The sequence below is a fragment of the Ranitomeya variabilis genome, chromosome 1 (genome assembly GCF_051348905.1).
Source record: "Ranitomeya variabilis isolate aRanVar5 chromosome 1, aRanVar5.hap1, whole genome shotgun sequence".
NCBI classification, from domain to species: domain Eukaryota; kingdom Metazoa; phylum Chordata; class Amphibia; order Anura; family Dendrobatidae; genus Ranitomeya; species Ranitomeya variabilis.
This window is the reverse complement of record NC_135232.1, coordinates 319,172,019-319,199,743: the sequence shown is the minus strand read 5'-3', so window position 1 is coordinate 319,199,743 and position 27,725 is coordinate 319,172,019. Positions and strand designations below refer to the sequence as shown.

Sequence of the window (27,725 nt, the reverse complement as noted above, 5' to 3'; positions counted from 1 at the left end):
GGCCCTATGGGAGAGAGCGATCATCCCGGATGTGAAGAGTTAACACATCCGGCATGATCGCGTCCCAGAAAGGGGGCGGGGCTTAGCGCCGAGCGGCTTCGCCGCTGCGGCGATACCGCCGGCCATCCTGATCGTGGAAACATACCCTTATATTTTCTGTCAATCTGACAGGACCTTGCTCACTGACCACTCTGGAGCTGGACCAGGTACTGAGCATGTTACGGGCGACCACCAACGAGAAGTCGACCCACGAGCATGCTCAGTAGAGCGAAACCTGGACTTAGTCTCAGGAGTGACTGCTCACTGCTGAATATTGCCAGATACTATAGCTGAACCTGGAGAGGCAGCAGTAACCAAGCTTGCAGCCTTGATCTGAGCAAGATGCTGATACTGTTGTCTTTGCTCAGCAGCATTCACTGCAGTTGAGACTTAAAGGGGAGACCACAGGAAAAGACAGGGCTTTGGATCCATCCTGTTCAGAGGAAGAATCCTGGTGCCTAACACATATCACTCTTAAATTGTTTGAAGCATCCACTCAATCTTATAAGGCCTTATCGGCAGGCCTCCAAAAAATCTTCTGTTACTAACGTCATACAGTAGGTGACATGTCACTTTTAAATTGTTTGGAGGATATCTTCTAGATTATGTGCATATTTCACATCCAATTTCTCACAGGCATCTTTTATACCAGCTTGAGACACGTATCTGCTACACCTATCTTCTGATGAGCATCAAACTCTCTCTGGTAATTGGTGTTGTGTAGATGAGTAATAGTTGTAGGATGGATCCTGGATCTCATACTTCCCATAGCTGCCAGGTTATTGATCCTGTTGTACTTTCCCATTCCCTCCCCCAAAAATTCTTCTATTACTAACGTCATACAGTAGGGGTCATATCACTTTTAAATTGCTTGGAACGTCTACTCTGTCTTAGGCTGCCTTCACACTAGCAGTATTTGGTCAGTATTTTACATCAGTATTTATAAGCCAAAACCAGGAGTGGGTGATAAATGCAGAAGTGGTGCATATGTTTCTATTATACTTTTCCTCTAATTGTTCCACTCCTGGTTTTGGCTTACAAATACTGATGTAAAATACTGACTAAATACTGCTAGTGTGACGGTAGCATTATACAGGACTTATCGACGACCCAAAAAAATTCTGCTGTTGCTAACGTCATACAGTAGGGGACATGTCACTTTTAAATTGTTTGGAGCATCCACTCAATCTTATACAGGACTTATCGACAGTCCCCAAAAAATTAATCTGTTACTAACGTCATACAGTAGGGGACATGTCACTTTTAAATTGTTTGGAGGCTATCTTCTAGATTATGTGCATCTTTGGCATCCAATTTCTCAAGGTCATCTTTTATACCTAGCTTGAGACACGCATATGTTATACCTATTTTCTGACAAGCATCAAACGCTCTCTGGTAATTGGTGTTGGGTAGTGTTGAGCGATACCGTCTGATACTTGAAAGTATCGGTATCGGAAAGTATCGGCCGATACCGGCAAAGTATCGGATCCAATCCGATACCGATACCCGATACCAATACAAGTCAATGGGACTCAGGTATCGGACGGTATTCCTGATGGTTCCCAGGGTCTGAAGGAGAGGAAACTCTCCTTCAGGCCCTGGGAACCATATTAATGTGTAAAAGAAAGAATTAAAATAAAAAATATCGCTATACTCACCTGTCCGACGCAGCCGGGACCTCAGCGAGGGAACCGGCAGCGTTGTTTGTTTAAAATTCGCGCTTTTACTTGGTTACGTGAGGTCCCGGCTTGTGATTGGTCAGGGCGGCCATGTTGCCGGGACGCGGACCAATCACAGCAAGCCGTGACGAAATTACGTCACGGCTTGCTGTGATTGGTCCGCGTCCCGGCAACATGGCCGCCATTAACCAATCACAAGCCGTGACGTCACGGGAGGCTGGACATGCGCGTATTTTGAAAAGCGCGCGTGTCCAGCCTCCAGTGACGTCCCGGCTTATGATTGGTCACGGCTCCATGTTGCCGGGACGCGGACCAATCACAGCAAGCCGTGACGAAATTACGTCACGGCTTGCTGTGATTGGTCCGCGTCCCGGCAACATGGCCGCCATTAACCAATCACAAGCCGTGACGTCACGGGAGGCTGGACACGCGCGCTTTTCAAAATACGCGCGTGTCCAGCCTCCCGTGACGTCCCGGCTTGTGATTGGTTAATGGCGGCCATGTTGCCGGGACGTCACTGGAGGCTGGACACGCGCGCTTTTCAAAATACGCGCATGTCCAGCCTCCCGTGACGTCACGGCTTGTGATTGGTTAATGGCGGCCATGTTGCCGGGACGTCACTGGAGGCTGGACACGCGCGCTTTTCAAAATACGCGCATGTCCAGCCTCCCGTGACGTCACGGCTTGTGATTGGTTAATGGCGGCCATGTTGCCGGGACGTCACTGGAGGCTGGACACGCGCGCTTTTCAAAATACGCGCATGTCCAGCCTCCCGTGACGTCACGGCTTGTGATTGGTTAATGGCGGCCATGTTGCCGGGACGCGGACCAATCACAGCAAGCCGTGACGTAATTTCGTCACGGCTTGCTGTGATTGGTCCGCGTCCCGGCAACATGGCCGCCCTGACCAATCACAAGCCGGGACTTCACGTAACCAAGTAAAAGCGCGAAATTTAAACAAACAACGCTGCCGGTTCCCTCGCTGAGGTCCCGGCTGCGTCGGACAGGTGAGTATAGCGATATTTTTTATTTTAATTCTCTTTTTTACACATTAATACATTAATGTTGTTGCGATACCCGATACCCGATACCACAAAAGTATCGGATCTCGGTATCGGAAATTCCGATACAGCAAGTATCGGCCGATACCCGATACTTGCAGTATCGGAATGCTCAACACTAGTGTTGGGTAGATGAGTAATAGTTGTAGGCTGGATCCTGGATCTCATATTTCCCATAGCAGCCCTGGTATTGATCCTGTTGTATGTTCCTATTCCCGCCCAAAACAATTCTTCTGCTACTAACGTCATACAGTAGGGGACATCTGTTTGGATCATAAACTCAATCTTATACAGGCCTTATCGACAGGCCCCCAAAAATTCTTCTGTTACTAAAGTCATCCAGTAGGGGAAATCTCAGTTTTAAATTGTTTGGAGCACAATTTTTCTGCTACTAACTTTATTCAGCATGCCATATTTCATCTCATTTAGTGCCACTAAAATTCAGCTGTGCAGAGGTGGTACAGAGTAAAAAATTTTATTTTTAGTTGCTAATACTTTGCTCATAGCACATCCTCTGAGCAACATGACTTAGTAAAAGTGTGGTCATGGTGGAAGGGGAATTAGGCTTAGTGTTTGAGAACTAAATGGGGTAGGTGATGAAATTTATGCCACCCTATTGGCGTCTGCCACTAATTTTTTGAAATGTGTACACTCTTGGTTGGTTTTCCATTTGCTGGGTTAGCTGTAATGGAAGATGCGTCGGTCCCTATTATACTATTTCTACTCTCTTGAAATTGATACAACTTTGCTGGTGTCTCCAACTAATTTTTGGAAATATGTGCACTCTTGGTTGGATGTACATCTGCTGGGTTGGCTACAGTGGAAGAGATGTCGCTCCCCATTATACTATTCTTACTCTGGTGAAATTGATGCCACTTTGATGTTGTCTGCCACCAATTGTTTGAAATGTGAGCGGTCCTGGTTGGGTGTCCAACTGTCCATCTGCTGAGTTGGGTGTAGTGGAAAACCTGTCAGTCCCTATTTTACTATTTATACTGTGGTTAAATTGATGCCACTTTGTTTGTGTCTGCAACTAATTTTTGGAAATGTGAACATTCCTGTTTAAGTGTTCATCTGCTAAATTGGGTGTAGTGGACGATGTGTCGTTCCCTATGATACTATTTCTGCTGTGGTGAAATTGATGCCACTTTGTTGGTGTCTGCCATTAATGTTTAGAAATTTAAGCACTCCTGATTGGGTGTCCATCTGCTGGGTTAGCTGTAGTGATAGATTTGATGGTCCCTATTATACTATTTCTACTGTGGTGAGTTTGATGTCACTTTGTTGGTGTCTGCCAATACATTTTTGGAAATATGTAGACCCCTGGTTGGGTCTCCTTCATGTGTGTTGCCTGTAGCAGTAGGCTTTCGAGACAGGCAGTCCTCCACATCCATTGAGTCAACTACCCGTGTTACTATTCTTACATTTTTCTGACAAGAGTAATATACAAAACTGATTTTTGTGCCGTCTGAGTGTGGCTGAGCAACAATTTAAATTTTTTTTTATCACTTATATAGCGCCAATAATTCAACATTCACTTTACAGACATTTATAGACATTATTGCCACTGTCACTATTGAGACTCACAATTGTCAACCTCGGCATGGACAGCTGTCCACAACTGTTGATCTGTATGACTGCGATCTCCAACACATATTAATTTAAACACTGCCTGATTGTGGTGAGCCGTTGCTGCGCAGTACAGAGGTGGGGGGAATTCCTTCTGCAGTGTAGTAACTTCTGTTTCATTAAGGCAGAGGTTGAGGGCCAGGTGGAGGCCCTAAAGGAGGTGGAGGAGGCAGAATCACCTCAGGAAGTATTAGAAACAGAGGTTTGTTACGCAAAGCCTGGGGATTCCAGGACTTGGTGTCTAGTGATACCTTGCTGTCTAGTGCTTTAAGTCTCCATCCCCTGGTGTGTAGTAGTTTAGTTCTCCAACTCAAGCTGTTTAGTAGTTTAGTTCTCCAACCCTTGTTATCAAGTAGTTTAGTTCTCCATGTTCTGGTGTGTATTTGTTTAGTTCTGCGATCATAGCTGTTTAGTAGTTTAGCTCTCCAACCCCTGTTGTCTATTAGTTTAGTTATCCATTGTATGGTGTGTAGTGGTTTAGTTCTATAACCCTATCTGTTTAGTAGTTTAGTTCTCCAACCTCTGTTGCCTAGTAGGTTAGTTATCCATCTTATGGTGTGTAGTGGTTTATTTTTCCATCACCAATCTCCCAGCAAGCCTTGGGGATTGCAAAACGTGAGGAGCAGCCCCTTCCCCGACTGCCCCCATAGCCACCAGAGTCACCTAGTGCCCATTCATTTAGCTTGTAATTCCCTTGTCCATGCTGGCTGGTCCAGGGGTCATTGTTAGTGTTGAGCATTCCGATGCTGCAAGTATCGGGTATCGGCCGATACTTGCTGTATCGGAATTCCGATACCGGGATTCCGATACTCTTGTGGTATCGGGTATCGGGTATCGGAACAACATTTTATTTTAATTCTCTCTTTTACACATTTTAACATTGTTAAAATGTGTAAAAGAGAGAATTAAAATAAAAAATATCGCTATACTCACCTGTCCGACGCAGCCGGGACCTCAGCGCAGGAACCGGCAGCGTTGTTTGTTTAAAATTCCCGCTTTTACATGGTTACGCGAACTCCCGGCTTGTGATTGGTCAGGGCGCCCATGTTGCCGGGCCGCGGACCAATCACAGCAAGCCGTGACGAAAATACGTCACGGCTTGCTGTGATTGGTCCGCGTCCCGGCAACATGGCCGCCATTAACCAATCACAAGCCGTGACGTCACGGGAGGCTGGACTTGCGCGCTTTTGAAAAAGCGCGCGTGTCCAGCCTCCAGTGACGTCCCGGCTTATGATTGGTTGCGCCGCGATCAACCAATCACAAGCCGGGAGGCTGGACACGCGCGCAATTTTAAAATGCGCGCTTGTCCTGCCTCCCGTGACGTCACGGCTTGTGATTGGTTAATGGCGGCCATGTTGCCGGGCCGCGGACCAATCACAGCAAGCCGTGACGTATTTTCGTCACGGCTTGCTGTGATTGGTCCGCGTCCCGGCAACATGGCGCCGTGACCAATCATAAGCCGGGACGTCACTGGAGGCTGGACACGCGCGCTTTTTCAAAAGCGCGCAAGTCCAGCCTCCCGTGACGTCACGGCTTGTGATTGGTTAATGGCGGCCATGTTGCCGGGACGCGGACCAATCACAGCAAGCCGTGACGTATTTTCGTCACGGCTTGCTGTGATTGGTCCGCGGCCCGGCAACATGGGCGCCCTGACCAATCACAAGCCGGGAGTTCGCGTAACCATGTAAAAGCGGGAATTTTAAACAAACAACGCTGCCGGTTCCTGCGCTGAGGTCCCGGCTGCGTCGGAGAGGTAAAGTATAGCGATATTTTTTATTTTAATTCTTTCTTTTACACATTTATATGGTTCCCAGGGCCTGAAGGAGAGTTTCCTCTCCTTCAGACCCTGGGAACCATCAGGAATACCGTCCGATACATGAGTCCCATTGACTTGTATTGGTATCGGGTATCGGTATCGGATTGGATCCGATACTTTGCCGGTATCGGCCGATACTTTCCGATACCGATACTTTCAAGTATCGGACGGTATCGCTCAACACTAGTCATTGTTGAAATGCACCCTAGCAGACAAATAATTTTTCAGGGAACGAGTGATGTTGTCTGCGACTTGTTGCTGTAGCGCAGGCACATCTTTCTTAGAGAAGTAATGGAACTGGGCAACTGGTGTTGGGGGACTGCAACGGCCATCAGCTTTCACAAACCGTCTGTATCCGTAAGTCATAAAGGCTGCATTTCTGTGGCCAATAGATTGGAGTGGCCTTGCAATAGTCACAGAGATAACAGTCCATGAGTCACAAAGAAACAAGCACTGTGATCTTATTAGCAAATAGCTCTCAGCTGGCCCCTATCCACACATTGCCACGAATCATCCAATGATGCTGCAGGCTGTTCACAATAATTATTTCTCTGAAAAGTAATAGTGAGCGTACGGCTTATCCACGTCCAGATTACAACACATGGAATATGCATGTTTCCCGCTGTACGATCACTGCTAACTTCATGATAACCCTACACTCCTCGCTGCCAACAGCAATCCTGTTTTTAACACAATAAATAAATGCGGGCCAATTGGACGCCATTCTTCTTTTGAGGTTCACACCATCAGGGTGTTCCATCCCCTCTCCTTCAGAGCAGCAGTCATATACCGGCCGCCAGGCACAGCCACCCACTTCCTTGACCACTTTTAATCGTTGGGGTCACACTTCATGTCTTCAGAATTGACAACATAAGAGGAAAAACCTCCACTATTCTAAACAAAAAAAACACCAGTATACAGGCAGAGATGCTTACCTGTTCAAGGCCTCCAACAATTGCACTAACCAAGGTACAGCGGACCCAAGTTAAGATGGCAAATACACAGGTGCAATAATACCGATAATGCAGCCACCCTACAATCAGGAATTGGCCGCTTGGTGCACCTGTGCAAACAAATAGTCTGTATGTGGCGTGTTCACACAGGAATGCAAAGTATATGGCTCTAAGCCTATTAATGACGCCATGTAGCGGGCTCACCATGATGCATCCTGTGTGAACAGAGGCCACAGTGTACAGAGCCATCTAGGGCCCAGCCGCACCCTGGAAAAAGATACAGTGCACCAAAAACATAACAATGTATGCAAGGTATTGGTCGATATTATGGCCACAATATTTAAGCTGCCAACCCGCGTCAAGGATCCTTACATATTGGCAGTCCTAATCTAAAAAAGAACACCATAAGAGGAAAAACCTCCACTATTCTAAACAAAAAAAACACCAGTATACAGGCAGAGATGCTTACCTGTTCAAGGCCTCCAACAATTGCACTAACCAAGGTACAGCGGACGAAAGTTAAGATGGTAAATACACAGGTGCAATAATACCGATAATGCAGCCACCCTACAATCAGGAATTGGCCGCTTGGTGCACCTGTGCAAACAAATAGTCTGTATGTGGCGTGTTATTGTTTTCCATAATTACACTGTGTTCCAAATTATTATGCAAATTGGATTTAAGTGTGCTAAAGATTTAATTGTTTTGTTTTTCAAATAAACTCGTGGATGGTATTGTGTCTCAGGGCTCAATGGATCACTGAAATCAATCTTAAACACATGTGATAATTACTTTTCCAGGTGATTCTAATTAAAGGAAAACTACTTAAAAATGATGTTCCACATTATTAAGCAGGTCACAGTTTTCAAGTAACATGGGAAAGAAAAAGGATCTCTCTGCTGCCGAAAAGCATCAAATAGTGCAATGCCTTGGTGAAGGGATGAAAACATTAGAAATTTCTCGAAAACTTAAGCGTGATCATCGTACTGTTAAGAGATTTGTGGCTGTATCTGAGCACAGATGTGTTTGCACTGATAAAGGCATAATGAGGACGATTTCTGCCAGGCAAGTTCATCGAATTAAGAGAGCAGCTGCTAAAAAGCCATTACAAAGCAGCAAGCAGATATTTGAAGCTGCTGGTGCCTCTAGAGTCCCTCGAACCTCAAGGTGTAGGCTCCTTCAAAGGCTTGCTGTGGTGTATAAGCCTACTATTCGGCTACCCTTAAACAGTGTTCACAAGCAGAAATGGTTGCATTGGGCCCACACATACATGAAGACTAATTTCCAAACAGTCTTGTTTACTGATATATGTTGAGCAACCCTGGATGGTCCAAATGGATGGCGTAGTGGATGGTTGGTGGATGACCACCATGTCCCAACAAGGCTGCAACGACAGCAAGGAGGTGGAGGAGTCATGTTTTGGGCCGGAATCATGGAGAAACAGCTGGTAGGGCCCTTTAAGGTTCCTGAAGGTGTGAAAATGACCTCTGCAAAGTATATAGAGTTTCTGACTGACAATTTCCTCCATGGTGTAAAAAACAGAAACGTGCCTTCAGGAGCAAAATCATCTTCATGCATGACAATGCACCATCTCATGCTGCAAAGAATACTTCTGAGTCATTGGCTGATATGGGCATAAAAGGAGATAAACTCATGGTGTGGCCACCATCTTCCCCTGTCCTCAACCCTATAGAGAACCTTTGGAGTATCATCAAGCAAAAGATCTATGAGGGTGGGAGGCAGTTCACATCAAAATAGCAGCTGTGGGAGGCTATTCTGACTTCATGCAAAGAAATACAAGCAGAAATTCTCCAAAAACTTACAAGTTCAATGGATGCAAGAATTGTGAAGGTGATATCAAAGAAAGGGTCCTATGTTAACATGTAACTCGGCCTGTTAGGATGTTTTGGAGTTAAATAGCTTTTTTGTTCAGTGAATGTGACCTCCTAGTGCTGCAAATTCCACAAGTGAGCATTTTCAGTTCTTCAAAACATATCAAATGTTTAGAAATTCTACTGTGCATAATAATTTGGAACAGTGCATTTTAAGTGTTTATTCATTTTGGAGATTATACTGTTATCATTTGGAGGTTTCTTCAATTAAATTCGATGTATAATCTAACAGGTGATGACTTTTATTAGACTGACTGTCATTTGCACCAACCATTTAGGAAAATCCAATAAAAATGTAATTTGCATAATAATTTGGAACATAGTGTAGATCACTGCAGAAAGATGTGGAAGGTCTGCAAAAGAAGTTTGGAAGCTTTGAACTCAATGAACAAGTGTCTGGACAGACTTTGCAGGACTTGAGCAACTGCATGGCAGCCCAGGAAAGCAAACTTGCTGGCATAGAGTCCCAGTATGGATGGGCTTTTGAGGACATAAGCACGCAAATAGCTGCACAAGTGACTTTACCCTCTGGGCAACCGCCACCAGCTAGCCCGCCTAAGTTGCCCCCATTCAGATTTAATGGTCATCGCGACAAATTTTGTGGCTTTGTGAATCAATGTATGCTATGTTTTGATGTGCATGCTGACCGTTTTCCTACTGATAGATCCAAAATATTGTGTGTAACAATGCTACTGACCTCACGAGCGCTCGCCTGGGCGAATCCGATGATTGAGTCTCGTGACCCACGGTTAAATGACTTGGATGATTTCTTGGCCGCTATGGCATTAATGTTTGATGACCCTAATCGCCGTGCAACCGCTGAATCTGCTTTGTTGTCTTTACGCCAGGCTAAACATTCTATTATTGAGTATGCCACTGAATTCAGGAGATTGGCGGTAGATACCAATTGGGACAGTTATGCACAATTGCCTATTTTTAAAAGGGGTCTGTCTAGTAGAGAGCTAGAGGACATTTATACAGCATTGTGTGCGCATAGACATTCGCCTTACTGAGCGTAGGCAGGAGAAATTTGCTGCATATAATATAACCGTGTTTCTAACTTTTCCCTTCCTTCCAAAGAGCCTGCAGGTAAAACCTCTCGGGAGGTGGAGGAGGTGCCCATGCAAATTGATTCCGTTCAGAGGCACGAGATCAATAAGCGCCAGGAGCATTGCCTTCGTGAAAGTTTATGTTTCTACTGCGGCGAGTCTGACCACTTCTTGATCAATTGTCCTAAGTGTCCTAGATGGCCTAACAAGGTGCAGCAACAGGGGAGTATGACAACTGTGATGATGAATCTGACATCTCTGAATGTAGCCTGCCTTTAAACGCTGTATTCCATTCACTTTCTATGACTTCACCCCCCAAGGAGCTGAAGGAAAAGAACTCTCACTGTTCTCTCCCTATTAAGATCCTGTGTTCAGGACAGTGGATTTCCAGTTCAGCTATGATTGACTCTGGTGCAGGTGGAAATTTCATGGATATTGCATTTGCCAAGGAACATGGTATTAAAATTCAGCAAGGAGCCTCTCCAATTACCATGGAAACAGTGGATGGGTCACCTTTAATCTCTGGGCCTGTGGATCAGGAGACCGTACCCCTTGAAATTTTGTTGGAGCCTAATCATCAGGAGCAACTTTCTTTCTTGATAATTTCTTCTCCTCATTTTCCTGTAATTTTAGGCTTTCCTTGGTTGCATTCTCAGAACCCAATTATCAATTGGGAGACCAAGGAGATTATCTTCTCAACAAGGAGCAACTCAGCGTTAACAGAAGCTGTCCCTGAGTCCACGACTAAGGAACCACATGTACAGGTATTTTCTTTACCTCCAGCTTATAAAGAGTTCTCTGACATTTGTGACAAGAAGAATGCAGATCAGCTTCCTCCACACAGGCATTATGACTGTCCCCTTGAGCTGCTTCCCGGGGCAGCCATTCCTTTTGGTAACGTATACCCTTTGGCGGCACCTGAGCTTCAAGCCTTAAAAAAGTATATTGATGAAAATCTAGCCAAAGGCTTCATTCATCCTTCTTCCTCACCAGCAGGGGCACCTATCTTTTTTGTAAAGAAGAAGGATGGAACCCTGAGACCCTGTGTTGACTATCGAGAACTCAATAAGCTAACCATACGAAACCGTTACCCTTTGCCTCTGATTCTTGAATTACTGGAAAGAGTCCGCCATGCTAAGGTGTTCTCTAAACTGGATCTTCGTGGGGCTTATAATTTGGTGCGTATCCGGAAGACAGCATTCAGATGCCGGTATGAACACTTTGAATCTCTTGTGATGCCCTTCGGGCTTTGTAACACCCCTGCAACATTTCAACACCTTGCTAATGACATTTTCAGAGATTTGTTGGACCAGTTTGTAGTGATCTATTTGGACGATATACTAATCTTTTCTGACTCTCTACAGGAACATGAAGAACTGTTTTAAGATGTCTGAAAGAGAACCATCTGTATATTAAGCCGGAGAAATGCGAGTTCCATCGTTCTGAGATACAGTTCTTAGGTTATATCATCTCTCCCCAGGGGCTGAACATGGAATCTGGTAAGATTCAGGCTATCCTTGACTGGCCGGTACCCAAGAACGTTAAGGAGGTCCAACGTTTTATTGGTTTTCCAAATTTCTACAGACGCTTCATTCGAAATTTTTCTGATATTGTCCATCCCATTACTTCCTTGACAAAGAAGGAAAAGCCCTTTAAGTGGTCATCACAGGCTCAAGAAGCTTTTGATCAGCTTAAGATCTGTTTCACATCAGCACCGTTGTTGATACACCCAGATCCAACACTTCCTTTCATTGTGGAGGTGGATGCTTCTGATAATCCTTTGGGGGCTATTCTCTCCCAAAGAACTGGAGAGAAGGGTCTGCTACATCCTTGTGCTTTCTTTTCCCATAGACTAACCTCAGCAGAGAAGAATTACGATGTGGGTGACAAGGAATTGCTGGCTATTATTGCGGCCTTCAAGGAATGGAGGCATCATCTGCAAGGAGCTGCACAACAGATCATAGTGCTAACTGACCATCGCAATTTAGAGTTCCTTAGATCCGCTAGATGTCTTTCTCCTCGTCAGGCTCGCTGGAACTTATTTTTAAATCAATTTAACTTTGTTATCTCGAACCGTCCAGGTTCTTGTAATGGGAAGGCTGATGCTTTATTCCAAATCCATTCTGCAGATTCCGTACCTGGAGCCCCGTCCAAGACCATTCTATCTGATGCCAATTTCATCAGAGTTATCCACGATCAGGACTTGTGGAAGGAGTGCAGGGAGGCCTATGAAGGTGATGTATTTCTGGCCAACCCACCTGTGGATATTAATCTTGTCTTTAAGAGTGGCATGTGGTTCAGAGATCGACGTATCTATGTCCCGGAGGTTGTCCATCTGCAGATCCTCAAGTTGGTACATGACTCCAAGTTGGCTGGTCACAGGGGGGTACAGAAGACACAAGAGTTCCTGAGCCAATTCTTCTGGTGGCCAACTTGCCTCAAGGATACCAAGGAATATGTTCTCTCTTGTGAGGTATGTGCCTGTTACAAGACTCCTCATGTGGCACCTACAGGTCTTCTACAACCATTACCTGTTCCGTCCCGCCCTTGGGGGTCTATATCAATGGACTTTATTGTGGAGCTGCCTACATCAGGGGGCATGAATACAATCATGGTGGTAGTTGATCGCCTGACTAAAGCTGCTCATTTTGTTCCGTGCACCGGCCTCCCCTCAGCTAAAGATACAGTGAACTTGGTTATACAGAATGTCTTTCGGTTGCACGGGGCTCCGGATGAGATCATCTCTGACCGTGGAGTACAGTTCACTTCAAGTGTCTGGAAGGGCTTTTGCTCTACACTCAATATTAATGTCTGTCTCTCTTCTGCTTACCATCCCCAGACAAATGGTCAGACTGAGCGTACCAACCAGACACTGGAACAATGTCTAAGATGCTATGTCAGCCATCTCCAGGATGATTGGTTGGAGTTCTTGCCGTTAGCCGAATTTTCATATATTAATTCTCAGAGCGCCTCCACTAAATTTACACCTTTCTTTGCCAATCTGGGTTATCATCTGTGCATTTTACCTAGGTTTCCAATTAATTCTCCGGTTCCGGCAGTGGAGGAAAGGCTGACTGCGACGAGACAAAATCTGGAGGTTCTGAAGGAATTCCTGACCACAGCTCAAGAATGTTATAGGAGATCGGCTGATAGATTCCATAAACCTGCACCCATGTTCAAGGTAGGAGATTCCGTGTGGTTAGCAACTAAGAATCTGAAGTTAAATGTTCCTTCACAAAAACTTGGACAGAAATTAATTGGCCCTTTCAAGATCAACGGTATTGTGAGCTCTGTGGCCTGCCGGCTGAAGCTGCCTAGGACTATGAAGGTACACCCAGTTTTTCATGTATCTTTACTAAAACCTGTATCTCCTAATACCTACCAGGGAAGTATTTTGCCACCTCCGCAGCCTGTGGTGATTGATGGGCAAGAACAATTTGTGGTGGAGGAAATTATTGATTCCAGGATTCGCAGGAATCGGCTCCAATATCTGATAAGATGGCAGGGATATCCGCCTGAGGAAAACTCTTGGGAACCTGTGAAAAACATCAATGCCCAACAGAAGATTTCTCGTTTTCATCAGAGATTCCCTGAGAAACCAGGTCCAGGATCATCCTGAGGGCGCTTCTAAGGAGGGAGTAATGTCTGGACTCTGAACATTTTTTACCTTTTGTGCCTTACTGCCCTTTTCCAAGATGGCATCCTTGGTCTCATGTGCACTGTGTCTTCCTGCTATAAAACTCCACCCCAGCCTTCAGTCTGTGCTAGAGTATTCTGCCTTGCATCCAGCTCCTCACCTCTGATTACTCCCTGGCTATACACCTGCTCCTGTGAACCTGTTTGGTGATCCTGCTACTCTGCTCTGAGTTCTTGCTGCATACACAAGTTTCCAGAAATCCTCCTTCATCTGCTGCTTGTGTTTACTTCCACCTGCATTTGCTGGACATGTAAGCTGCTGCTGCTTTGCATTAACCTGAGACTATTAACCAGGCCTCCCTTGTTGAGCTAAGATATGATTTGAACTGCCTATAAGCATATCTATCTGTGTCTGGACTAAGACAAGGATTTATTTGTGTCAAGTATCCTCAAGAATAACTGTGCTTCATAGACTTTCTGCTTGATTGCATTTTGCTCTGAAGTTTCCTATAGACTGCTAAGCTGCGTTTATTATTTGCACCAAGTGTTGTGGACTTGAGTTTCTCTCTGCACCTGTTTGAATCACAGTGTGATAATATAGACTTTACCACTTATAAAACTGTGTCCTGTAGTTGTCTTGTTCCATGCAAAGAGTCTCCTGAGTTATCCCCTGTAATTATTACACTCTGTGAATCTTTAGAGCAGACCTCTGACACCCATGGGGTAGAATGTGTGAACAGCCCTGCAGAATGGCCCATCTGTTTTTCCCCACAGTCAGTTGGGTGCTTGGAGAGTTGTGATGTGTGGGAAAAAAGGTTAATTGGGGTGCCACCACAGAGGACTGTACTGTGTGTGATGTTAAGGTGGAGGAAGAGGAGCAGATGCCACTTGATGCAGCACTTGCCATCTACTGGAGCACATGTTCTTTCTGGCCCTCATCTACAAAGCTTACCATTGTACAGCTGCCAAATAAAGGGAGCGGAGTTGCCTGTCCAGTAAAAGAAGTTGCAAAAATGCTGTGCAAATTCTGACTGCAACAAAGCAAACAGACCTCATCTCTCATATCATACCTGTCTCACAACCTTAAACAGCTATTCAGTACTTTCAATACGTTCCTGCATCCACCAGTTCCCCCTCCCTGTCCTCTCATCTCAGCTGAATACTTTGCCTCACCACCTGTGAACTTGACACAGTACCGTCCCACCTCATTCCAAACTTTACCACAGTCTTCATCAAAAGCATAACCAACCTCTTCAATCTGTCACTAACAACTGGTGTCTTCCATCCTGATTGAAATACACCTCGATCACAACCATCTTCAAAAAGCCCACCCTGACCCATCCTCTGTGTCTACCTATCGCCTCATATCATTTCTCCCCTATGCCACCAAATTAATGGAACATGTCCATTTTAAACTGTCCTCTCACCTTTCCATTTGCTCCCTCTTTGACTGCAAACAATCTGACTTCAGATGTGCACCATTCCACTGAAACGGCCCTGACTAAAGTCACCAATGACTTACTAACTGCCAAATATAAGTGACGTGAGTTTGTCCTCCTCCTTCTCCTGGACCTGGCATCTGTCTTTGACCAGTGGACCATTCCCTTTTACTACAGATTTTCTGATCTGTTGAAATTTAAGACTAGGCCCTTTCTTCTATCTCCTCATACCTAACAGGCAGGACATTCAGTGTCTCCCACTCACACTCCACCTCCTCATCTCGCCCCCATGTGTCGGTGTCCACCAAGGTTCAGTTGTAGGACCGGGAACTATGCTTAAAGGATGCACTCGTGTGCTCCCTCCCTCTTAAAGGGACGAACCACATCAACCTAAGGTATTCCAAACCTATTGCTGGGTGACACTTTCTATATAAGGCTTCTCCTCCAATATGGAGGTGCTTGATCTACGTTGTTAGTTGGCCTTGCATGCTTGCTAGCTGTCAGATTCCCCAGTTGTCTGTCTGCTTGTCTACCCTGTATCCATCTGATCTTACCTGTCTGTGCCTGTCTGCTCATACATGTCTGCGCTCTTCTGTCCATCAGCCAGTCCAGATCTCATCTGCCAGCACCCAACTGTCTAACACCCAGTCCAGCCCGCGTCTGCCAGTGCTTGTCTGTTCTTCAGCCGGTCCCATCTGCACTCATGGTTCCAGAGTCCCTATAGTGCCTGCCTGCATTTTTCATCTCTCCTTTGGGCCTTAGCAGCTTACTCGCTGTAATGGGTCAACTGCCACATTCTGTCGGTCAGCAATGTAGTAGCACCTGGTGCCACCTCTTTGTACTTCCTTGGGTCACAGGTTTTGCCTGCTGCCACTTGTTTGAGTAGGGATTTGGTAGGCCACCTAGTTGCACCCCTTCCATGCTTTCAAAGGGATACAGAACAGTGATTCCACACCTTTGCCCGTTACAGTCTCCATCTACTGGGTTGGTGTAGTGAAAGATGTGTTGGTCCCTGCTATACTAATTCTACTTTATTGCAATTGATGACACTATGTTGATGTCTGCCAGAAAATTTTTGCAAATGTGTAGACTCCTGGTTGGGTCTCCTTCATGTGTGTTGCATGTAGCAGTAGGCCTCCACTTCCTTAGACTCAACTATCTGTGTTAATATCCTTAAATTTTTCTGACAATGATTGTCTAGAAAACTATTATCTGTGCCACCTGAGTGTGGCTCAGCATGAAAGCAGGTAGAGCTGTTGCATGTGGTATCAGGGCTCCAAGCAAAGGGGCCCTACACCGACCCCTCACCCACCTCATCTCACTGTGAAAGTTGTAAATGCTGTCCCAAACCCCGATACCTCATGCCTGGCTGATTACTGCAGTGCAATGCTAAAATCTGTACAGTGGGTGAATTGAGGCCACTTTCCTGGTGTCTGCCCCTTATTTGACGTGTTTTGGGAGCATTTGGGGACATTATAAGGTGTTGTGCATGTGTTTGTTTTTGCCTCCCATTGAGATGAATGGCGTTTGGTTATGTTCGGCGAATACTCGACTAATTAATTGCCAAATATTGCAATTTCGTCGAATGTAATCCGAACTGACCATTGAAATGTTCACTCATCTATAGTCATTGGTACCGATGTGTACTATGACCGCTGGGTTTTTCCCAGCCGCTCCCAACAATCTGTCTATCTGATCTGCAATATGCCAAACCAGAGCACACGGCACACAACTCCCTGTTCGGCATTCACGGTCTCGGCAGCAGATGACCCTGTCTTTCCTCTTAATTATAGAGTCCCCTACCATCAGCATCTGTCTGCTGCACTCCTATCTCTCTTCTTCCTACAGCAATTGTTTTCCTTGTTGCTAGGAGCAATATCCTACTGTGATGATCCCAGTCCTGGGCTTGCATTCCTAATATCAGCCAAACAGGCATATTTACTTCATTTCTTTTATTTTTGTTTGCTATTAAAAAGATACAAGTATTTTATTTATCCAAAGACAAAGTGGATTATCGCATGTTTAGATAAAATCTTCAATCTTTATTCATGTCAAAGTGTAAAACACAGACAACCGTGGAAGGGATTAAAATCAAGCTGCTACTCTGATGCATTTCTGTAGCAGTAGAGTTTACCACCCTTAGGCATTGCACTTGCAAGTTTGACCCGGTCCTTAGTCAAACTCTATGACTAAGGGGTGATAATGCCAGAAATGCGTCAGGGTAGCAACTAGATCTACTGTGCGATAATCCATTTGCATTTGGATACAATGAATATATATGCATGATAAGGATTTTTCTTCATTTTCATTTGCTGATTTAAATGTAATATTTAGTTTTGTCACGGCAATCTTGAAATTGGATTGGATGTAGCCTTAGTCTGCTGCATCCAATACTTGGCATTGTACTTGTTGATTTTAGGTTTGCATGCACCTATTCGACCATGGAAACTCATACCATGAAACTTCCAGTGCACAAGTTTAGTGCTGATGTTAATTCCACAGTAGCTTTTGAACTTTGTTGCTATTCTGTCTTAAGAGCATTGGCTATTTTTTTGCATTTGTGCACTTCAACCCTTTTCGATCCAGCTGCGTAACTTTTTAAGTTTCCTACCATTTTGATGATGTGGTTTCTAAACACTTCTACTTATTCATAAAATATTGAAGGAAAAAATATTTTTTTTTGCATTGGTAAATCCAATTTCAGTTCTATGCTCAAATTCAGTAAGCTCTTTAGAAGGATCGATTCTTTCCCAAATATTTGTAAAGGCAGATCGCATCCCTAAAGCTTTCATTTTTTATATTAGTGGCAATGAAACTGCATGAAAAACCTGAATTCAATGTTTAAAAAATGTTTCCTAATACTTTTGTACATAAAATGTATATTATAATGTCACTAATAGTTGACCACTAAGATATAGGCATTTTTAATCTTTGGTTCTGTGTTTTAAAATCTTATTTTCATTAGTTAATTAGTTTATTTGTATTTGAACATGAGATTGGAGACTAATAAAGTAAATGCATCCCTTTTGTAATAATATCTTTAAATACAGTTAATTGCCGGTCATTTGTGTATGCCTAACCTTCCTATTCCCTAGTCACAATCTCAAAATCTCTTAAAGGTTTTCATATAAATAACACAGTTATTTTACCATGTGCTCTGTCAGCAATGCGATTGTTGCAATCAACACTCGAGGTATTATCAGAGGATTGTAATATTAATGTAATGCATACGTTTGAAAGCTCGTTGGCTCCATGTATCTTTTATACCTAAACGATAATAGTTCTTGCTCTTCAATCTATCACTAGAAACAATTACCAAAATAAAAGTGTTATTACTAAATCTTAAAAATAAATTAATAAAAATTAGTTGTATAATGTGGAAATATTGGTGTCCTAAGATGAAATTCACCTTGGTAAATGTTATTGGCATGTTATTATTATTGTTGCATTGGATCATGTAAATTACAAGACGTAAAAAATGCACTTAAAACATGATTACCCATTGCAATTGCAGACATACAAAACTTGAATCTACTGTATAATATTTAAATGATGAAAAAATTCAAAGAATTGTTAAAAAAGAGTGTGTGTAGCCATGTACCAAGATCCATAGCATTTTTATTTTTTCTGTTGATTGGGCTAAGGGCTTGCATTGACACAACTTTAGTGTGCATACAAAGTTTTGATTGTTTATTATTACAATTTTTAGACATGTGAGTAAATGCAATTCTGGCATTTATATATTTTTTCTCTTTACAGCGTTTACCATAGGCGTTAAATAGTTCAATATTTCCATAGATTAGACTTTTAAAGGCCAATTGTTTGAATTTTCATATTTAAATTTTTTTTACATCATTTTTTAGCCATTTCAGTGGTCTTAGAGATGGACAGCAGCATCTACAGTACGTCGGTTATGTAACACATGCATCAGCAGTGCATGTAGAGAGATCAGCTCATTGGCCGCTTTCGCACATGTGGACCCCTTCCCAGAACAATAATTCATTTTGTAATAATAAGGGGTTAAGCATTAACCTTCTATAAGATGAATTGTGGTATACCAAATATTTTATCTGCAGATATTTTTTATTTTTTTTGTATTTTTTATATTAAACTATTTTTGTACAACATTACGAAATAAATTGTTCGTAATAATGAACTAACAGAATGATTTGAGCAAAACACAGTCATCCAAATTGTTTGTGTTTGTGCAAATAGGGACAGTGAGCAGAACTTAATGATCCAGTAAATAGCTAAAATAATAAAAATGTTTTCTCATAGTCCATAAATGAGTAAATCAACAGTTACAAAAGCTCCATTTTTGAAAAATACGAGATATGTCATCTGCATACCAAAGACCAGCAGAAGAAATTTCTTTGCACCTAGTACTATACTCACCAGCCGTCATCTTCATGTGTTATCAGCACTTATTTAGTGATCTCCTGAACATTGTGACCTGCCAAAGCGCTCCAGTGTTTGCTGGGTGAACCAGAGGTCACTTCTCAGTGTAATATGACAGCCCGAACAAGACTCTCATAGACTTACATTGATAGCTTGTGGCTATTACCTCTGACTTTGGATCAGTCAGAAGCTGCGGTCACAAGACGGCGGCAGAAGTCAGCTGCTGGTAAGTATGTAACTAGGGGCAGGAAACGTACGTTATTGATGCCACTCAAACAGTAAAATAAAAAATGTTGCTTTGGTGCGTTAAAGAAAAGTGTAAACTAAATAGAAAGTGTTGTAAGGTCTTTAACGGCTGTGAGTATGTGAAAGAGAAGCTGAGGCCCATTATTTCAAGCTGCAGAAGAGGACATTAAGGAATATGTCACCAGTGGTAGTTTTGATAAAATAACCACATTATCTGTTGCAGATCTATCTGTTTTCTGAATGCTGAGCTCTGTTTAGCCCATCCACATCACTGATTGGCAGCTTTCTTGTAAACTGTGCATAGGCTGAAAGCTGTCAGTCAGTGATATATGTGAGGTTATAAAGAGATCATTAATATGAAGGATTACCTGGCAACCCCACAGCTGTACCATATTATGATCCAATATAATAATAATTTATAAAATGTTGGCAGCTTTTGGCCAGACTTTAAGAAATTTTGTCTGAAACTCATCCACAGTACATGGTACAAAATAAGATCAATAAAGTTTCCTGCTTGACCTTGATGTGAATGTGTTTTTTTTAACCAAATTGGTTATTTTTAAAGATCAGCTTATATCCAGTTTGTCTAAGGTTTTTCACAGCATTTTTTTACGTGTCCACTAGTTTGTTTTCCATTATTGTACGTTTCGAAATATAAAATGGAAAAATATAAATAGTTATGACCATTCTTTATTCACAGCAAATAAGGAAAAAATAATGAAAAAAAGTTGAAACTTCATTTCAACAAAAATGTAATTGGGTTCGGACAATTTTGCATAATATTTCAGAACTTTATCATATATTAAAAAATGTACATTAATATAATTATCATTCTTTGTTCACTTATATTTATAGACACGTAATTAAGTAATCAAATGTATTTTATTTTAGTCAACACTAATAAAAGAAATTGTTTGATCTGTGTCTTTATATTAGTTTCATAACGGAATTAAGGGCAATGTAAAATGATGACCAATAGTTCCTTAGTCTCTGAATTTATTATATTAGGTTTGTCTACTAACCCAGAATTGGAAGCAATAATTTTCATTGTGTTCTTGATCATTTATACAGTGGCTTTTATTGGTAACTTAATTATCTTTCTTCTCTCCATTTTTGACTCTGGTCTTAATAGTCCAATGTACTTCTTCTTAGGATTTTTGTCATTTCTTGACATATGTTGTACATCAGCGACCGTTCCTAAAATGCTAACAGGCTATGTGACAAAATCCAAGGTGATTTCATACTATGGATGTGTTGCTCAGTTATTCTTCTTCACTTGGCCCATGGGTATTGAGCTTTTGCTGCTTACTGTTATGGCTTATGACCGATACATTGCAATCCGAAATCCATTGCGTTACGCAACCATAATCAATCGTAAAGTTTGTATCCATGTAGCAATTGCTATCACAATTCTTGGTTCTCTGAATTCAATGACACATACATATTGCACCTTTCGGCTTCCATACTGTGGTGATAATAAAATCAATCATTTTTTCTGTGAGATAATGCCTTTGCTGAAACTCGCATGCGGAGACACATACATAAATGAGATTGTGGTATTTACCGCTGATTTCATCCTTGGTATTTGCTGCTTTTGCCTAACCTGTATTTCTTATATATTTATAATTAACACAATACTAAAAATACGTTCTGCTGAAGGAAAACGAAAAGCCTTTTCCACTTGTGCTTCCCACATAATAATTGTATCCATGTATTATGGGGCTGTTATTTTCACCTACATCAGACCTCGGTCTAGTTTGTCTTTAGAGAAAGACAAAATAGTGTCTGCTTTATATGCTGTAATAACACCAACTCTGAACCCTATAATATATAGCCTAAGGAATAAAGAGGTGAAAGATGCATTTAAAAGGAGTATTAAGAGACTGTTACTGCATAAGATTAAAAATTTGATGTAGAAAATGAGCGGAATCTAATGACTCTTTTTTCTAGACTTATGATTATTGTGTATTTTTATTCAGTATGATTTATATTACAGTATATCTTTAGCTGGAAATATCTAGCCAGTGAATCAAAGTTTTTATAGTTAATCTGGTTGAGAATCTGGTCTATACTGACGAGGAGGCACATTTCTAAAACAACTGTCAATAGATGAATTTCTCTTACTTTTGGAACAGTCTCCGGTTTTACTGTGTTAGGGACTCATCCTCTCAGGTCGGCAGTGTAACGTTGTTGGGTGTGGACCACTGGGCCATGTATATCCACTAAGGGCATAACTAAGTGACTACCTGGTATTCACTAGAGACTCTGATGATAAGAATAGCCTTTGGGGTGGGTAATCATAGGGTACCACTCCAATGCAGTCCTCAGGTCTGCAGATGCTGTCAAAAACATGGGCACAAGTTTAAGATGAAGGCAAAAATTTGGTTAGACAATCAGGGGCAAAGCAGAAAGCACAGAGAATTGATCAGAGTACAAAGCCGAGGTCAGGAGTAGAGAGGTAAGACAGGACGGATATAAAAGCTGGGTCGATAACAGGAGTATCAATACAAATAATCACACATACAGGACACTAGCAGACAAACTAATTAGGAACCGACATTCAAGTAAGGAGTGCTGAGAGGAGCTGCCTAGTAAACCCTTGCTGACTAGGGACAGTCTGGGGAAGTTAAACCCTGCAGGACACAGCAGAGTTAAGTTGCAGGACCTGTCTGTGCCTCCCTGTAGCCAGGTGGAGATAGCACAGATATGAAGTTATCCTCACATGGGAAGGAGCAGAGCAGTGACTCCAGTGAGTAGCACAGCCAGGGCCGTATTTGCCATTAGGCACTTGAGGGCATGTGCCTAGGGCACCAGGATGTGGGGGGCGGCACCTAAGCAAGTTTTTTTAATTTTTAAGTCAGGGGTCAGCCTGCCGGCCGTACCCACCTGCTTGAAGACATCATACTCACCCTCCTCCAGCGATGTCTGCAACTCCTATGGTCTCAGCGCTGGCAGCTATTTCTGTGCCCAGCAGTGATGTGGTAATGCTCAATAAGGTGATGAATAAGGACATGACTCCAGTCCCATAGGCGTGGAGCGCATATTTATTACTTTAATGAGCGGCACCATGTGACTGCTCAACACTGAAAGGAGCTGCAGGCCCCAGGCTTAAGCAGGGAAGTGCAGAGACCGCTCCAGGTAAGTGAGTACAACGAGGGAGGGTGAGCCATGTGATATTCACCTGTCCCCATTCCACCGCCAGGCTGTGTCTTTTGCATCCTCTGGCTGTGACGTTCAGGTCAGAGGGTGTGATGACAAGGTTAGTGCGTGCCCTCTGCCTGAACAGTCACTGCAGAGACCCGGAAGACACAGTGTCACACGGTGAAATGGGGCCACCATCCTTTATGGAGCAGCATATGGGGCATATTATTCTATGGAGCATCTTATGGGGCCATTAATAACCTTTGTGCAGCATTATATGGGGCATATTATTTTATGGAGCATCTTATGGGGCCATTAATAACCTTTGTGCAGCATTATATGGGGCATATTATTTTATGGAGCATCTTATGGGGCCATCATCCTTTATGGAGCAGCATATGGGGCATATTATTCTATGGAGCATTTTATGGGGTCATTATTAACCTTTGTGCAGCATTGTATGGGGCATACTATTCTATAGAGCATCTTATGGAGCCATAATTAACCTTTGTGCAGCATTATATGGGCCATATTATTCTATGGAGCATCTTATGGGGCCATCATCCTTTATGGAGCAGCATATGGGGCATATTATTCTATGGAGCATCTTATGGGGCCATTATTTGCCTTTGTGCAGCATTGTATGGGGCATATTATTCTATGGAGCATCTTATGGGGCCATCATCCTTTATGGAGCAGCATATGGGGCATATGATTCTATGGAGCATCTTATGGGGCCATTATTAACATTTTTGCAGCATTGTATGGGGCATATTATTCTACAGAGCATCTTATGGGGCCATCATCCTTTATGGAGCAGCATATGGGGCATATTATTCTATGGAGCATCTTATGGGGCCATCATCCTTTATGGAGCAGCATATGGGGCATATTATTCTATGGAGCATTTTATGGGGTCATTATTAACCTTTGTGCAGCATTGTATGGGGCATACTATTCTATAGAGCATCTTATGGAGCCATAATTAACCTTTGTGCAGCATTATATGGGCCATATTATTCTATGGAGCATCTTATGGGGCCATCATCCTTTATGGAGCAGCATATGGGGCATATTATTCTATGGAGCATCTTATGGGGCCATTATTTGCCTTTGTGCAGCATTGTATGGGGCATATTATTCTATGGAGCATCTTATGGGGCCATCATCCTTTATGGAGCAGCATATGGGGCATATGATTCTATGGAGCATCTTATGGGGCCATTATTAACATTTTTGCAGCATTGTATGGGGCATATTATTCTACAGAGCATCTTATGGGGCCATCATCCTTTATGGAGCAGCATATGGGGCATATTATTCTATGGAACATCTTATGGGGCCATCAACCTTTATGGAGCAGCATATGGGGTATACTAGTCTATGGAGCATCTTATGAGGCCATCATTAACCTTTTATGAAGCATTATATGGGGCATATTTTAATATGGAGCATCTTATGGGGCCATTATTAACCTTTGTGCAGCATTATATGGGGCATATTTTCGTATGTAGCATCTTATGGGGCTCATCATGAACTTTATGGAGCATTATATGGGGTGTATTTTGTATGAAGCATCTTATGGGGCCCATCACCAACTTTATGGAGCATTATATGGGGCATATTTTGTATGGAGTATCTTATGGGGCTCCTGATTCAATATGGATATTCAAAAACATTTAACCTACTGATGTCTCAATTAATTTTACTTTTATTGGTATCTATTTTTATTTTTGAAATTTACCAGTAGCTGCTGCATTTCCCACCCTAGGCTTATACTCGAGTCAATAAGTTTTCCCAGTTTTTTGTGGCAAAATTAGGGGTCTCGGCTTATACTCGGGTTAGCCTATACTCAAATAAATACGGTAATTCTCATGTTTTTATTTATGCTAGGAGCATTAAAGGAAATGTCCAGGTTTGTAATGAGTCTGCAGTCAATCTTTGTGACTGCAGACTTCTGAATCCTCACAGTGCGCAGTACACGCTGTCAGGATTCTCTCGTGCTGGGGATTTACATACATGCAGTCATGCACTAACTAGACATGTGTGGCCTCACTCAATGAAAATGAACTGAGTGAGGCCGGGCATGTCTAGTCAGAATGTGGTCAGAGGTATACAAATCACATGCTTGTGCTGACATGACTGTCCGCCGGCAAGGGAGAATCCTAAAAGTGTGCAGTGCATTAGTTGTGAGAATTCAGAAGCCTGCAATGTCAGGATTCAGCTCTGCAGGTTCCAGTAGTCATCACATGGACACTTCACTCATATGTGACTTTCATACTTGTGTCCCTGTGACAACAAGCTTCTCTTCTGCTTCTCTCAGTTTTTCACTGAACATTGAGAGCATTAGGGAGAGGAGCTTGTGGTATATGATTAAGTGTGCAAATCGCATATGTCCTTGGGAAAGGAGGGTGCGAAAATTAATTCTTGCCCTGGGTGCCAGAAAACCTAGATACACGTCTGCAAGCGGTGATTACCGGGTCCGGTGGAGGGATGTCTGTGCACAGTGCAGCACAGGCAGTGAGGCAGGGACTGAGGGTATGCACAGAGAGAGAATGGAGACCCGGAGACTGCCCATCCCAGTCGACACCGTAGCCTGGAGCCCTCATTATCATAGGAATATGTCAGTTAATAAATTGTTTTTTAAAGCTTTATAGTGTAGTTTTAGGTCAGAGAGGGATGGTTAGGGATGAGCTAGCAAGGTGCAGGGACAGGTAGCGATGGCTACTTGCGGACATGTCTGGCACTTGCGGTTTTGCCCTTGCGGTGAGACAAAAAAATACTGCTAGCAGCATTTTTTTTCCATTGCTGCAAGTACCGCATTTGCCAGATTGTGGCAAAACTGCAAGTGCTGCACATATCTGCAAGTCCCACAGGGAATGAATGAGGCCAAACGCAGTGTTGCCGTAAGTGATCCGTTACGCGGCAGATGCGGGAAAAATGCCGGATCTGATGGAAAAGGCTACTTTCACATCAGCGATTTTTGCCAAAGTCACTGCCGATAGTGTAATACTCAGCAGTGGGGGAGGCATCATTAAAAGTGCCTAGGGCAGCATAAACTCTAAATTCGGCCCTGCGCACAGCACTGGGAATGAGCACATTACCACTGTGACCGGCTGTAGGTAGAGTCCACACAGGCATTGGATTATTGTATCAAAACAATGTGATGTTTATTTTTTTACTGGTTGCACATTGTCAAACAAAAAGCATAAACATAAACCCCTAGCCTTGTACTGGCGCTAACTAAACAACACAGATGCTGGATGCTCATACATGGCTGAGCTAGTCCCAATCCAGTCAAACAAAACAGCTAATGTTCATAACAACCAGTTGTAATTGCAATTCGGTGCAAATAGCCTGTGCAGACTCTTCTCTGAAATTCTGTCTTGCTCCTCTCTTGAGGTCCAAAACAAATCCACTCTTATCAGCTTTCCCCTCAGCTGACTGACAAAGGTGCACACCTAGTTATATACAGAGCTAGCCAGGGGCAAATAACCATAGCTGGTAGAGCATGTATTTAACCCTAAAGCTTTGCTACATATTCCTCGTCTCTGCCCAAAGCCAGGGACTGAGCACCATCTGCCAACAAAGAGAGCCTATAGGGTTTTAAAGTGACCCAAACATGAGGCTTATGCATGATGACATGAAGGTGACCTAGTGCTTCCAATAACCTGCTTTTATTTTTTGGGGTACTTTTTTCAGCTGTACTTCTGAGAAGGCTGCACAGTTTCTGACACTTTGGCACCCGCCATATTGGCTTCTGAGCAGGCCAACAATCAAGGGTTGTTGAGCGATTCCCTTTTCTTCCAGGCTTTTGTTAGGTTACCATAATATCTGGTGAATGGCTTTATTTTCAATAGCTGGTGTACTTTATAGTGGACCTCTCCCACCTTTTCTACCACCTTATTGGGTGTCACTGGATAAAGAACCATTTCTCCACTGTGGGCACTAACACAAGTACCCAATCCCCAGGCTTAAATTGTCTCACTCACTGATTATATCCCCTGAATTTTCCCTCTTGGGCCTTGAGGAGGCACTCTTTTTCCTGTCCCTTCACTTTAGTCTTATGGCACATTATATTGGCCGGCCCCTTGTGGTAACCAATTATCAGTTCTCGTCTCCTGGGGAACACCATTTAACAGACTTACATCTCCCAGAGTACCATTTAGCATTCAGTTCCTGAGCTGGACAGTCCCATAGTTGTCCTGGGACTCCTCTTGGTCAGGAATATTGGCTTCAGGGGATGCTGCCTCATACTCTTTTCTAACCAGTACAATGAACCAAAATTCACAGTTTATATAATGTGACTTTGTTACCATAGTTGACTCCTGGCAGCATACCAGACTTCTAGGTATTACAGCTTCAGCCCATAAGTCACAGAACAAAGGAAAATCTTGACCAATAGCAACAGCATACAACAAGTTCTTGACCAATCCCACTTGATGGGACACGGAACCACAGTCTGAGCATAGGTCAACCTGGACCATGGGACATTTTTTGGAGTCTTCATGGATATACCATACCCCAAAGTCATCTGCATTCTGGGGATCTCCCTGGGAAAACCTGTTTTGTACGGATTTAGGTAGTGAGTGTATAAATCTGTTCACTATCAAATTTACCATCATTTGTACTGGAGAGCTGATCTTAGACTTCAGCCATTTCTGGACCAGATATAACAGGTCAAACATCTGGGACCAGGGAAGCTTGTCCCTTTGATAGTGCCAGAGGTGCACCATAGCACCCTGAAG

General features: G+C 43.1%; 1 protein-coding gene across 1 annotated transcript; it reads left to right on the top strand.

Annotated features, from left to right (window-relative positions):
• Window positions 1–20,804: 20,804 nt before the first annotated feature.
• On the top strand, window positions 20,805–21,752 carry LOC143794847 (olfactory receptor 13G1-like). The gene has a single exon (XM_077280979.1). It carries the CDS (start codon window positions 20,805–20,807, stop codon window positions 21,750–21,752), a length of 948 nt encoding a protein of 315 aa, XP_077137094.1.
• The last annotated feature ends 5,973 nt before the right edge of the window (window positions 21,753–27,725 follow it).

Bases quoted from the DNA above. Each gene is read 5' to 3' on its own strand.
- LOC143794847 (XM_077280979.1), top strand. From the start codon at position 20,805: ATGACCAATAGTTCCTTAGTCTCTGAATTTATTATATTAGGTTTGTCT.